The sequence below is a fragment of the Argiope bruennichi genome, chromosome 3 (genome assembly GCF_947563725.1).
Source record: "Argiope bruennichi chromosome 3, qqArgBrue1.1, whole genome shotgun sequence".
Lineage (NCBI taxonomy): Eukaryota > Metazoa > Arthropoda > Arachnida > Araneae > Araneidae > Argiope > Argiope bruennichi.
The window spans coordinates 27,934,305-27,949,727 of NC_079153.1; the positions used below are offsets into that span (position 1 = coordinate 27,934,305).

At 28.4% G+C, this 15,423-nt stretch overlaps 1 protein-coding gene across 1 annotated transcript; it reads right to left on the reverse strand.

The window, feature by feature from the left end:
- Positions 1–10,300: 10,300 nt before the first annotated feature.
- Positions 10,301–11,524, reverse strand: LOC129962792 (glutamate receptor ionotropic, delta-1-like). The gene has a single exon (XM_056076787.1). The coding sequence runs from the start codon at positions 11,522–11,524 to the stop codon at positions 10,301–10,303; it is 1,224 nt and encodes a 407-aa protein (XP_055932762.1).
- Between the last annotated feature and the right edge of the window lie 3,899 nt (positions 11,525–15,423).

The window sequence follows — 15,423 nt, forward strand, 5'->3', positions numbered from 1 at the left end:
GATGTAGATTTGCATTTCTGTTTCCAATACATGTCATACAATATACAACTTAAAATATAACAATATTTATAGGAATAATTAAAAATTGAATAATATAATTCTTTAAGGTTAACTTTAAATTTTTAATATTTTATTAATGATACAATTATACATTCGTATTAAACAAATTTGTCCTCGAAATTTGCAGCAGATGGCTTTAAAAATATTGCCTTACATTTCATGATTTTATTTCTAAAAGCTTCTCAAATTATTTAACTTATTCTTCCTTTATTCTAACCAAAGAGGGAAAGATAACATCACCACTTACGAGTTGGCTTTTTTTGTACTGAAAACTTTTGACTTGACTAGCACGCATGCGCAGCACGGATTTGAACTGGATGAAACTAGTTCGCTTTAGCTGGTCGAATGATATTGATTGCTGACTCTGACCGAAACATGAACATTCGCCTCATTAATAAGACACGATGTAAAGTAATAAATAAAGATTTATATCACTTTTGAAAAATATTTTTAAAGTTCCATAGCTTTTCGAATTAAGTGGTATAATTTTAAAAGTTGGAAATTAATACACTAAAAAAATAATTCACGATTAAGATAACATGAATAAACAAAAATTGATAGATACAGAGGAAAGTATGGAATAAAAAATTGTTATCTGCTTTCTTTCTTAGCTTTTGTCAATAATTGATTAATTAGTCAGTTATAATCAATAATTGATTAATTACTCAATTATAATCAATAATTGATTAAAGTCAAACCGCATATATTTTTGTTTTGTTTTTTACTAGAGCTGAACGATGATCGAATGGCATCATCGTGATATATTTTCCAAATATATCACAATCTAAAATATATTTTTTATATATATCACAGTTCTATTATTTACTATTTCCAATTATTAATTATAAATAATATCTCTTAACATAATGGTCAATCAGAACTTGTCCAAATAAAAGGAATCATCAGTTTATCTTGCTTTATTTTATTTTCATATAATAAAAAATATTCGTCTTTCCCCTTCCATAAAAATATTTTAAACCATTTAAATTAAAATCTCTTGAATAGAGTGTTGCCATTGCATTTCGTTCAAGCAATGTCTGCATTTCAGACAAATGATATTTTATTTCTTCAGTCGTAGAAGAATTTTTTAAATTGTACTTTCTTTACTACTGCTTAAAAAAAACACCAAAATACTCGTCTTTTTTTTTTTTTTTTTTTCATTTCTCATAAAAGAAAACCAAAGCAAATTAATGCCTTTCATACTCTCTAATTAAGAGGTTTAATTAATCCCAAATTAAATGGTGGACCTTAAAATGAGAACTTATAGTTATTGTATTTCCATTTTTATTCGAAAAAGGTTATTTGAAGATTCGTAGATAGCTAAATTTTCCCTTCAAATGCATGCTTTTAAATCAACTGGAAATAATGAACCTAAGTAGCCCTTTTAGCTTTCTTTTTTATATACAGGCATTCATATTTAAGGTATTGTAGTTTTTTTAATACCAAATTGCATCACGGCGCGTGGTTTTGTTTAAAAATCTATCGAGGTTTACTGCATCAGTTCATTTGGAATGATTATAAAAAGTTAATTGAAAGCATAGAATCTTCTTTTTTTCGCTGCTTCAAGCAGTTTTAATACACTCGGTCTCGATAAGCTTTTGAAAGAAGGCTGAGATTCTGAAAGTACCCAACGGCCAATATATTTCTCCTAATAATCCTCCTAATTTCTAATATATCTTTACGGTATATAATCCACCTAGGGTCTTAGGCATCTTTCTTTTTTATCTTTGTCTAATGTATCCTTTTTAAATTATTTTCTTTTCTATTGTTCATGTCAGTATCTTTTAAACAGAGGATTTCCGATCAAGACCGAACAGAGGATTTCCGATTAAGACCAAACAGAGCATTTCCGATCACAAAATGGCATTTATACAAAGTTTTTGTTCACTTCTGCTGTTGCTGTTTGCATAGAAATCACATATTACAACAAGTGTAGAATATAATATGCCGCTTTTATAAAAAATAAATTTTGTAAGGCAATCTTAGTGAGGAAAACATTGATGGCAACCTTTTCTTTCTTTAGCAATAAAACTTCAAACAATATTTCCCCTTTTAAAACCATTGTACAAATCACAAATCATGTCCCATTACCCATTATTATTATATTAATTTTGTAAGGCAATCTTAGTGAGGAAAACATTGATGACAACCTTTTCTTTCTTTAGCAATAAAACTTCAAACAATATTGCCCCTTTTAAAACCATTGTACAAATCACAAATCATGTCCCATTACCCATTATTATTATATTAATTTTGTAAGGCAATCTTAGTGAGGAAAACATTGATGACAACCTTTTCTTTCTTTTGCAATAAAACTTCAAACAATATTTCCCCTTTTAAAACCATTGTACAAATCACAAATCATGTCCCATTACCCATTATTATTATATTAATTTTGTAAGGCAATCTTAGTGAGGAAAACATTGATGACAACCTTTTCTTTCTTTTGCAATAAAACTTCAAACAATATTGCCCCTTTTAAAACCATTGTACAAATCACAAATCATGTCCCATTACCCATTATTATTATATTAATTTTGTAAGGCAATCTTAGTGAGGAAAACATTGATGACAACCTTTTCTTTCTTTTGCAATAAAACTTCAAACAATATTTCCCCTTTTAAAACCATTGTACAAATCACAAATCATGTCCCATTACCCATTATTATTATATTAATTTTGTAAGGCAATCTTAGTGAGGAAAACATTGATGACAACCTTTTCTTTCTTTTGCAATAAAACTTCAAACAATATTGCCCCTTTTAAAACCATTGTACAAATCACAAATCATGTCCCATTACCCATTATTATTATATTAATTTTGTAAGGCAATCTTAGTGAGGAAAACATTGATGACAACCTTTTCTTTCTTTAGCAATAAAACTTCAAACAATATTGCCCCTTTTAAAACCATTGTACAAATCACAAATCATGTCCCATTACCCATTATTATTATATTAATTTTGTAAGGCAATCTTAGTGAGGAAAACATTGATGACAACCTTTTCTTTCTTTTGCAATAAAACTTCAAACAATATTTCCCCTTTTAAAACCATTGTACAAATCACAAATCATGTCCCATTACCCATTATTATTATATTAATTTTGTAAGGCAATCTTAGTGAGGAAAACATTGATGACAACCTTTTCTTTCTTTTGCAATAAAACTTCAAACAATATTGCCCCTTTTAAAACCATTGTACAAATCACAAATCATGTCCCATTACCCATTATTATTATATTAATTTTGTAAGGCAATCTTAGTGAGGAAAACATTGATGACAACCTTTTCTTTCTTTTGCAATAAAACTTCAAACAATATTTCCCCTTTTAAAACCATTGTACAAATCACAAATCATGTCCCATTACCCATTATTATTATATTAATTTTGTAAGGCAATCTTAGTGAGGAAAACATTGATGACAACCTTTTCTTTCTTTTGCAATAAAACTTCAAACAATATTGCCCCTTTTAAAACCATTGTACAAATCACAAATCATGTCCCATTACCCATTATTATTATATTAATTTTGTAAGGCAATCTTAGTGAGGAAAACATTGATGACAACCTTTTCTTTCTTTTGCAATAAAACTTCAAACAATATTTCCCCTTTTAAAACCATTGTACAAATCACAAATCATGTCCCATTACCCATTATTATTATATTAATTTTGTAAGGCAATCTTAGTGAGGAAAACATTGATGACAACCTTTTCTTTCTTTTGCAATAAAACTTCAAACAATATTTCCCCTTTTAAAACCATTGTACAAATCACAAATCATGTCCCATTACCCATTATTATTATATTAATTTTGTAAGGCAATCTTAGTGAGGAAAACATTGATGACAACCTTTTCTTTCTTTAGCAATAAAACTTCAAGCAATATTTCCCCTTTTAAAACCATTGTACAAATCACAAATCATGTCCCATTACACATTATTATTATATCCACTGAGCACAACAAAATTCGAATTTATGTCGAATTCGATTGTTATTGTAGGAGTAAATACTAGATCCCAGGGGTCTTGTTCAACAATCCCTTAAGTATATTCAAATATTTGCCAGTATACTTGATTTTGAATAGAAAATCTTTGCCGTTGTTTGTTGGTAGACCCGAAAAACTTCGAATGCTATATTCTTCTTCAAATAGTGTAAAATCATATTTAGCTACAGGCAAATATTTAATTTCTAACTTCAGTTTTCTAAATACATTACATTAAATAAAATGCATTACACTTTTACTACATTTAAATATATATTAGTAGCTAGAAAGTTTCAGTTTGGGACCAGAAAGCAACTTACACCAAAATGGCATGCTTAAAGCAAGCCTTTTATATTAAATATTAAAGGATTTTTACATAAATTTTAACAAAAGTTATGCAGAAAAACAACAAGGAAAAACATCCACGCTAATTCACGAATAACCAAATTCTTCTCATGCAAGTATTAATTTTTTTGCATATTATCTTCGTTTTTCTGAACCTCTAACTGGTAATCCTGTTGAATCGAAGGACAACAAAAATAAAGATACAAATTTTCGTCAAATTCTTTGGTTAAATAACCTTTTTCTGTTCTCCAAAAAGCATAATTAAAGCACATTTACCAATGATCTAAAAACTCTCAGTTTCACCTGCCAAGTACTGAAAATAAAAAATTATTGGGCACACATATTCACTGGCTTGATATTTTTTTTATCTTTACAGATGTGCATAGCTACAATAAATACGGTTCTATTTTCAAAAATTGATTATAAAATTCGGTTTTTGTTTCAAAATTTAGTTTGTCTTTTCAATAAATCGAAAATCGGCTCAGTCCTTCTTTACTTATACATATTTTCTTCTACAGTGAATTAAATTCAATTATCAAGTTCGCTTTCATGTAGTAACATTATGTAGCATCAACGAAGAGAAACTTGATATCGTATAAGTAGGCGGGTTAGAAATGTTTCAGCTGCAAAAGATCGTTTGTCAGCAGAGTGGCAATGATTGAAGATCTAGATTCTTTAGAGGAAAAATCGTTTTCTTTCTCGTTATGCAGATTACAGTTTTTAACAGAAGTAAATAAGACTGGTAAAATGGAAGTTTTTGAGATTAAAAATCGTTCCTTAAGAAGGTAAATGCTATTTTGAATTTTTTATATATATAAATTGAAATGTGTATTTCAGGTTTATTGAAAATATGCACTTTAAAGCTGGTCTTGATATTTTTTCATGTTTCTATAATAGTCTTCAATGAATTTTTTAATTCTCAATTATCTATAAGTTATAGCTTGTATTTCGCAAGAAAAGCATTCTCTAAATAGAATATAATTTATTTAAAAAATAATGGAAAGCATATTAAAAACAGAAAGATAGCGATGCAGGTTTTATTTATTACTAATAATATAAAATATATGAAGATGTTCTTCGAACAATTTTAATGGATTTCAATGCATTCTAACACACAAGATTTATGTAATAAATATTATATGTTTCAGTTCGAACAATAGCAAAATACTTTTTCAATAAAAAAAAATACACAGATAATAAAGTAGATAGAAATCTGTATATTGTAGTTCCCCAAACATATGTTAAACAATCATTATTTGGAAGCAGAACTGTCATTTTCAAAATAAATATCAATATGTTCCATGGAAGACAATGAATTATTGGGATTGACAATGAATTTATTTAAACAAATGCGAAGAAGAGAAATGAGAATAAATTTTTCCAAATCTTCAATCTCTTGTGCAGTAGTAAAATAAATTAAACAAAATGAATTGAATTTGTGTGAAAATTACTGTGAGAAAAGCGCAAATTTTTGTATGCAGTTAAACGAACTCGATTGAGAATATCCTGTGTTTTCTTAAACACAGGATATTCTCAATCGAGTTCAACAAACGATAGTGTTATTCCTTTCTTAAAACCTTATATTTTAAACCAGTACTCTTATTCTCTTATTTCTTTAAAATAAAACTATTTTTTTAATAGCCTTAGCTACTTGAGAGATTAATATTATGATAATACAACAAAATGTCTTAAATGTATTATATTTACTTTTCATAAAAATTAAACAACCCATTTTCTCCCTAAATATTGACATTAATAAATATTTATTTTTGATATAAAATGAATCATTAAAATTTTAAAGAATATTTTCTATAAAGAAAAACATTTCCAGTTTCATATTTATATGAAACTGAATATTTATATGAATGTGAATATATTATTTTATGTAAATATATATGAATTTCATATTTATATGAAATATATATTATGTGAATATTATTCATATATATTATGTGAATATATGTGAATATTATTCATATAATGTGAATTTCATATTTATATGAATGTGAATATTATTAATGAGTGTTTGAAATTTATATATTTTTGGAGGGGAAAAAAACTTGTCATCTACAAAAATGTTGTTTGTTTGGATATTTGAAATTTTTTTTCAACAATTTACTATTTTAAATGCATATTTTATTCTACTTATTCGAAAATAATAACCAATATAATACCCTGGAAATTAAGGAAATGTATCTGTCCACAGAATCATCAAATATGTTGAGAAAAAGGTAAGAATATTTATACTACTTTATACTTTTGGCGGAGGTACTTTATCTCCGCCAACCGATTGTAGAGAATGCAATTTGTCCATGTTCTTGCCTTATTTTCTAATAATTCGAAGAAAATAATTATTCTGAGATTTAGCATTTGTTAAAAGTATTTGTCACTGACAACAATCTTCCCATAGTAATTTTCTGATAAATGTAATACCTATAATGGATTTTAATTTAATATTATTTTTAGACAGACATACTTTTTCTAAGTTCTTTCTAAATTGTCCAAAACCTCTAATTAGCTTCACTTTTGGAGCTATAAAATTTGGCATGTTGTTTCTTCGATACTTATATATTATCTGCATGCCATTAATGAATCTCACGTCATTGGAGAAGATAATCAGATTTTAATAATGAAAGAACCTATTAGTAAGCAATATTCAATTATTTATTTGGTGATTTACCACCGGCATGCAATTGATTACCATTTGGCAATTTTTTTTCTTTGATAATTAAATGCTGGCATGTGATAAATACATAATTAAAGTTGATATTTGTGTCTGAGGTGTTTAGGAGCAGAAAATTTCGAAGTACAGTTTAGTTATATAAAACGTTTATTTTTAAAGTAGGTCGATTTCTTTTGGGAGCAGACCTCATAATTTCGAGCATTGAAGTGGAGGGTGGGATGCAACTCCCTTTCCGGAGCTGGTAAGGGGGCGATTCTTCTGTGGAGTCTGTTTGATATCTAGATACTTCCAGTCTCAACACCGAGACCTTAATGGCTCTGAGATTCTGTGAAATTTAATTATATTTTTATTCATTGAATTTAACCAAAATTTTGAGTTCTTTTCGCAAGAAGTTTGGTAACTCTATTGAACAAAAATCTTTTTCACACCACTTCAGGCATTTTTTTAAAGTTACGTTTCCAATAATAATAACAAATTTATATCTATGCAAAGTTCTCTTTAATCTTAATATATTTTTCAAAATTTATTATGCAATATCCGATATATTCTTATATATTATCTGATATATCAATATCTTTTCTATTGTTTTTCTATACTTTTGCTACTGTAAATCTCAATTGTCTATTTAAGTGCTATTATTTAGTATTTTCGTAGAAAAATACTAAATAGAAAAATAAGTACTCACCTACTTTAGTTTTAAATTTAATGTAAATGTCTCACATTTTGATTTCATGAATTTGAAAACTTGATTTTGAAATTTGCATTTGAAACAGACAAACAATATTACAAAAAGGAAGAGGATAAAATAAATACTACTTTTTAACATGATATCGTGTTACAATATTTCGGACAAAAGATGAAAATTTCTTTTATTTTATTGCATTTATTAGTTGCCTTTGGCGACGACTGATTCGCCGAGTATATTGGTTTGATTTAATTTAAGTTAAATCGTTCAAATACATTTGTGATTCCCTAAAATTGGCAGATATTAAAGTAATGTCATTTCAATTGCTTTTCATGTATTCTTTTCATTGTGTGCATGCATATTTTAATGCAGACTCGTGCCATGGCATCATAGTGCTATTAAAATATAACTATCCGGTTAGTCTATTTTTTAAATTAGTATTGTAATTATTCATTTTTTTTCGTTTTGTAAACTGCACATATATTAAATAGAATTCTTCTTCTTCGACTTTTAACAAGAAAATCAAGCGATTAAATATTTGATGAAATAACGGTTTTATTTCAAGGCTACAATGTAATCTATATCTAAATAATTTTTTAATATTAATTTTTTCTATATTAAAATAATTTTTTTTAAAAAATTGCAGAAATTCAAAAAAAAAATTTCATGGATATAAAATTAATACCATTAAAAGGACATTTTTTTTTTTAAAAAATTTGAAACTGTATGGAATTTATTTTTGTACCTTTATATTTCTGGAAGTAATCGTGGAAAAACACCAAAAATTCGCTTAATTCTTAATTAATTAAAATTCTGGTTAAAATTTTAAAATTCCATATGATAGAATTTTAAATTCCATAGGAATATGCGTTGTGCATATTCCTACCTTCCAAAGTATATATGTGTCTCACATTTTTAAGTTGTAAGTCAAACGGTTTGATCGTTACAGCACCAAAACACAAACAGACAGACAGATGGACAAACAAATAGATGCATTCATCTTTAGTATTAGCAGAAATAAATAAGTTTCTAAATATATTTTGTATCTCCTGGTATGGACCATTGCCCTTCAACATTCGTTTATATAAATGGGTCACATATTTATAGGCACTCACCAGAAAAAAAAAATTGAGCCATCTTTTCAATTAAACCTAATATTGAAGGGCAATGGTCCATATCATGCAACAGTTTCTAAATTTTAATAAGATTTTTGATTAGCTAAAATCCAAGAAACTTTTTTTAACTTTTCAGTTATTTCCTGGAGCATAAAAATAAATTTTTACATACCAACAAAATTCAATTATTTATTTTAATCCTCAATTATTTTTGATAAATGAATCCTTGTTTTTGTTAAAAAAAATTTTTCTACATTTCTATATTTGTTAAAATTTGTTATTTTAAAAGCATTTCTCTCCATAGCATTCCACAGAATGAAAATTATACTGTTTTCATTGTGTCAGCAAATTTTAAGTAAAACCGATACCGGTTTTTTTTTTCTGCCTTTTGTTAAAGTAATAGATGTTTAGATATTAATGGCGAAGAAATTTTTTACATTTTTACGCCTTGAGCTGTTACAGCTCTTGCCTTATTTATTTCTGATATAAAACGCGAAATAAAAATTATATCATAAAGTTTAATATCAAATGTTTAGGGAAATCGCATGCAATTACTTTTGTTTTAAAAACAATTCTGTAATAAAAATTACGATTTGACAGTTCACAAATTTTACAAACATTACAAATCATTTTAATTCAATCTATTTATTACAAATCAACATTTATTCTTACGTTGCTATTAGATGGAACATTACAAATCTATTTATATTTCTCAGATGTGTGACCTGTATTTACAGAACACTGAAGCGGTAAGCGATGTGCTAAGATAGAACCTGGGACCTTGTGGTTCTCAGTCCAGTAACTAAACAATTATACCAAAACGATCGTTTGGGTAGAAGAGTTGTTAACTGGCTTATATGCTATTCGCCACAGTACTATCCCTCCAGAAAGTCGGAGGTGAGACGAACGATATGACTGTTGAGTGGTGATATATTTAGCTGTTGTCTAAATGGGCCGGTACCCAGTTGAATAGCGCCAAGCATTATGGCGAGCGTTTTGTGGGTGTTGATGCGCCAAGTGAGTCTGATGACTTTGGGTTTTGCTGCGTCAGGTTAATCTGGCGACTTTGGTTGCGGGTAGTTGGCGCCACAACAGCTGTACAAAGGTTGAAGGTTCAACGTTCGAGCTCACCAATGAAGCGATAAGCGATATGCTAAGATAGAACTTGGGACCTTGTGGTTAGCAGTCCAGTAACTAAACCATTATACTAAAACGATCGTTCGGGTAGAAGAGTTGTTAACTGGCTTATATGCTATTCACCATAACACAATTAAAAAGATCAAAGCATTTTTATTGCAAATTTACCATGTTTCTATTTTAAACATAATAGTACACATAATAAGCATAATTTTTATAATGAAAGAAATAAAACCATTTTTAAAGTTTCTTGGTATTAAAATCAATTGTATTTTAGTAAATTTGAAAATTATAATATCTTATTAGTTATGCGGTAATGAATGATTTCATATAATAAAGCTAAAAATGAGAGAAAATAGCCAATTGCAATGAAAGCAAACGTGCCAGCCATGTCAATAACTTTCAACTGCATAGCATCATCTTCTTCGTCTAAGACATTGTATTTCAGAGTAACTCTCAGAAATTCATCTTTCTCTAACTTCTGATACAATCCAGCACTTCTTATTTTAGATATCGCTTTATTCAACTTTTTCTTGTAACGAAAATCCTTTCTCAGTGCTATTATAAAATTTATAGTTTCAAGGACATCTTGTGATAGCACAGAAGAATCATGTCTCAGCGTTCGTTGAAATAATCGTAATTTAAACAGATTATCAATAATAGCTGTTCTTTTTAAAATACTCCTTAGTTCTTCTATGTTGTTATTGCCATCAAAAAACCATGCATTCTTTTCAATGGCTTTTCCCAGAATTCTCAGATGCTCTTGAGGAGAAGAACGGAACATTCCCAACATTCTCGATCCTTTCAGTCCAAAACATCTGTATCTTCCCTTTTCAACGGCATGTGACAGTTCCAAAAAGTTTTTCAGAGGCTGATTTTCTATAGGAACTGTGAGAAACGATAGTAATATTGATGAGTAGCACAATGATATGAGCATCGCAAAGACAGCCCATGAAAATAAAATTATTTTGCCTTTGGCAGAATGCAGCTGTATGGTCAGCGGTTGTTGCAGCATACTTCCAAGCAACTGAAAAAGAAGTCTTGGATATGAAATTTTAAGATTAAGGAAAGTTATATATATTTTTGGACCTAAAAGTAATATAAGAAGGATACCGACCCAAGTTGCAAAGTCAAATGGGTAAAAAATGGACCATCTCACAGGTACATGTCCTGGTTTGTCGACAAGAAATCTTATTTCATTCACATCATAAGGTTCGCTGAATTCAATTATTTTTGCTCTCTCTACAGATGGAGTGAGGAAATAAAATGCCATGTCAACTTCTTTTCTTTGAAGCATTCCCATTAATCCAGTCCAGTTGCCATCTGGTTTTCTAGTTCCAGATTCTCTATCAACAGGAGATTTCAAACGATATCTGAATCCTAATATCTTAGATAATAAGTCCAAGAAACATCCTTCAATTCCTTGAATTTGCAAAGTTCTGTTTATTATATTAGCCTCAAACAAATACTTATTTGGAATGAAACCAACATCTACTACTGAAGGCAAAGACATTTTGTCGAAATCTCGAATAGTTTTTTTTAAAGAAAAGCTAATCCTTTACTAGTTGTATGGCTTATCTAAGCTCCCAAAAAAGAATATATAAGTATTATCTTAGATAAAATTTTGCTTAAAAGATAGACTTCTCTGATCACTAATTCAGTTTTAATATTCTGTACTTAAAAGACAGTAGATAACGTTCTGTTTTGTAATAATAAAAAAAAATCAAATCAGTTTGCTCATAATGTTGTGCATATATTCTAGAAAGTAATTTATACATCCAATAAACTAAAACTATAAATATATATATCTTTTCTAATGTGTGTTTATTCTCTGAAAAAAGTATTAAATTGGAGAAAAATACAGTAAATAAAATATTCATTAGCGCAGAAAATTTAAAGTGAATAATTTTGCGTGCATTAAAGAACGATTCTTTTTCTCTGAGATAAGCATAGATCCACAATACTTTTACATGCATTTCCACAAACTATTAGCGATCAAATGGTCTCAGTATTATTATCTTTATTGCTAGAAATCTCAGTAGCATAATAGTTCATTTTTGTTCGTGATATGTTGAAAAAATCTCGTGCTTGATTTCATTCCATCCTTCAAAGCTCAAAACTTTTTATTAATGAAATATAAAATTCAGTATAATTTCTGTTATTTTCTGCATAATTGCAATAAAATTTGGGCTGCACAAGCAGTAAATAATCAAATATTCGTAAGTTCGTCTTTAAGTGAATGATTTGAAATGAAGCATAATGAACATAAACGAGTAATTTTCTTCTTAAAAGTAAATAACAAATATCCCTTCTAATGGTACGAAGTAATGCATGCAATGCAAGAATCGTTTTTAACCTGTAAAAATACAGCAGTAATATTTAAAAATGTAATAAAGAAATAACAGAAATTTACATATAAACAATTTTCTCCTGCATAAAACTTTAAAACCCATAAATATGTGTAGAAGTGAATTAATTTTTTTTTCTTTAATTATATAATTAGCTTTAAAAATTTTTTCTTAATGTTAAGAAGAAATTAAAAAGATGATATTTAAATATGTTGTATTAAATTTGCAATTTTAGCCAGTTTGTATTATGTTTTTAATTTGATTCAAATAATAAAAGTGATTAGGGATTCTCTTTTTCTGTGTCAATAATTTGCTAATCGATTCTTTAAGTACATATCTGACAACACAACTGACATAATTTGTATAGAATTGGATTGTGAAGATGAAAATACATGATTTTTTTAAAGATTTGTAATATATTATATCAAAAATTCGATTAATATTAATTATTAACTGAAATTCCACTAATTAGATAATGAACTCATAAATACCAAATGTTCTTCAAATTTCAGTTGTATTTTACATACTGTGAATGCCAAGCAAACGCATGTACCAAACAAAATATTTAAATAATGTAGCAGAAACGTTTTTTATTTAAATTCATTACTTTGCTGCCTTATTAATGTCAAAAATCAACTTATAATGCCATTTAACAATATAAAAGTAGATAATTTCACATATAAATACTACCATTGACAGACAGAAACCAACCAGAAGAAGAAGAAATTCACCATGTAAGGCACTAATTGTCAGTTGCCCAGAATTTACCGTTTCATATAACAAACCTTCCTTAAGAAAAACTCTGAAAATTTCATCTTTCTCTAACTTACCATACAGTCCCGCGCTTCTTATTCTAGATATTATTGAATTCAGCCTTGCTTGACAGCAAAAGCTTTTTCGTAATGCGATAGCAAAGTTAACGGAAACAAGAATGTCATTGGACATCACGTAGGAATCGAAATTTAAAGAATTATGTAGTAGCTCTAGCTTAAGCCTATGATCAACAACAGCGGTTTTTGTTAATATACTTTTTAAGTATTCAAAATTATTATTCTTGTTAAAAAACCATGCATTGTCTTCGATAGCTGCACCTAAATTGCGTAAGTGTTCTTGTGAAGATGAATGAAATAAAGTCAAAATAAATGATCCCTTCAAAGCAAAACACCTGTAAGTTCCTTTTTTCACCGCTTCTGAAAGCTCAATGAAATATCTGATGGGAGCTTTCTGTAAAGGAAACGTTAGAAATGAAAGAAGAGTTGATGAGTAATATATTGATACCAGCATGGCAAATAAGCTCCAGAATAAGAAAATAATCTTGCCTCTGACTGAATTCAAATCCATGGTAAATGGCTGTCGAAATAAACATCCCAAAAATTGAAATAAAATTTTCGGGTAAGAAATGTTTAATCTGAGAATAATAATCAGTATTTTGGGGCCTATTATCAATATTAAGAATATACAGATCCACGTTTCAGTATTGAATGGATAAAGAAAAGACCATTTACCCGGATTGGATCCGGGTTTATCCACGAGAAATGTTGCATAGTCCACTTCATATGGTTCGGTGAAATCCACGACTTGTTTTCTTTCTTCGGTTACCGAAAGAAAATTCAAAGCTATGTCGATTTCTTCTCTTTGCAGCATTCCTATTAAGCCTGTCCAACTTCCATTATGGCTCAATGTCCCTGGTTCACCATCAGCTGCAGCTTTCAAACTGTATTTGAATTTGAGTGTTTTGGAAAGGAGCTCAAGAAATCGACCTTCTATTCCTCCAAGTCTCAATGCCCCATTTCTTTTGCTCATTTCGAACACGTACTTGCTAGGAACAATTCCAACTTTAACCACTGCAGGAAATCTTACAGGTTTTGCAGCTACCTGCATTGTCACATCAGGTAAAAGTATCAGAAGCGAGAGAAAAAATTCTTTTAAATTAGCAAAGATGATTCTGAAACTCATTACAGAAAGTGTGTGCTTATCTAAATTGAAATATTTCACTCGATTTATTTCATATAAATTTAGAAGAAGATTAAACAGAATCTTGTATTGTTTCATGTGGTTGATCATCTACAAAGCTTTAAAATCCTATACATATTAATTTGTTTTTATCGAAATACCCTGAATTGTTTGTTTATTTTATCAAATTATAAATAATCAATTTTTCTTTATATTTGGCCCTTGTTTCTATGACAACAAAATAAAAGAATCGATCTCTGAAAAAATGCCAATTAGATAAAACGGACAGATTAAAATTTTTATTTTATGAAACAAATTTATATATATATATATCAAATAATTTCAAATAACCTTTATAAACTAGTATTATTTTTGTAGTTAGTAAAAAAATTTCAAAAAAAAACATATTTTGTTCGTAAATTTGAAAACAATCATTAAGAACTATTATTTTTTAAAAAATGAAAATAAAAAGTAAATCAGAAGACAATATCTCCCAAAATATACATTTACGTTTAAAAAATTCATGAGAACGAATCAAAACTGAAATCTGTAATTTTTTGAAAATGAGATGTTTTGGAGTTTTGGTAAACTTCGCATGCAATATTCTAATTCTTCTATTTCATGAATAAGCTTGTGATTATAAAGCCCTACCTGAAACTGACATTAAACTTGTTATTTAAAACTTTGGTGCATACGTTCACTTAAAATTATTTTGTTATGTGCATGGGGAAAATACCATGCTTTAACACACGGATATTTTAGAAATAGATTCTGCTCTCAGAAAAATATATACAAATTTTCAACTTAGTAGTTGTTTGGGTTCAGTTCCATGTCTAGCATTGCATAGTAATTTAAATAAAATATCAAATGCCAAAAAACTAAATAGTTGAGAGAGTTGTGTTCAAGGTATCCATTTTAATCGATTCCTAGATTTATAGCGATAGACATTTGTTTCAACCGAAAAAATGTTTTAAATGAAATAAAGATATATTTTTATGGTATTGAGGTTTGAATAATTCTAACAAAATTTCGTAAACGAAGTTTTGATACATGAGGCCTCGCCCCCCCCCCAAAAAAGTCCTTTTATTTATGCCTAGTAAAAGAATTTTAA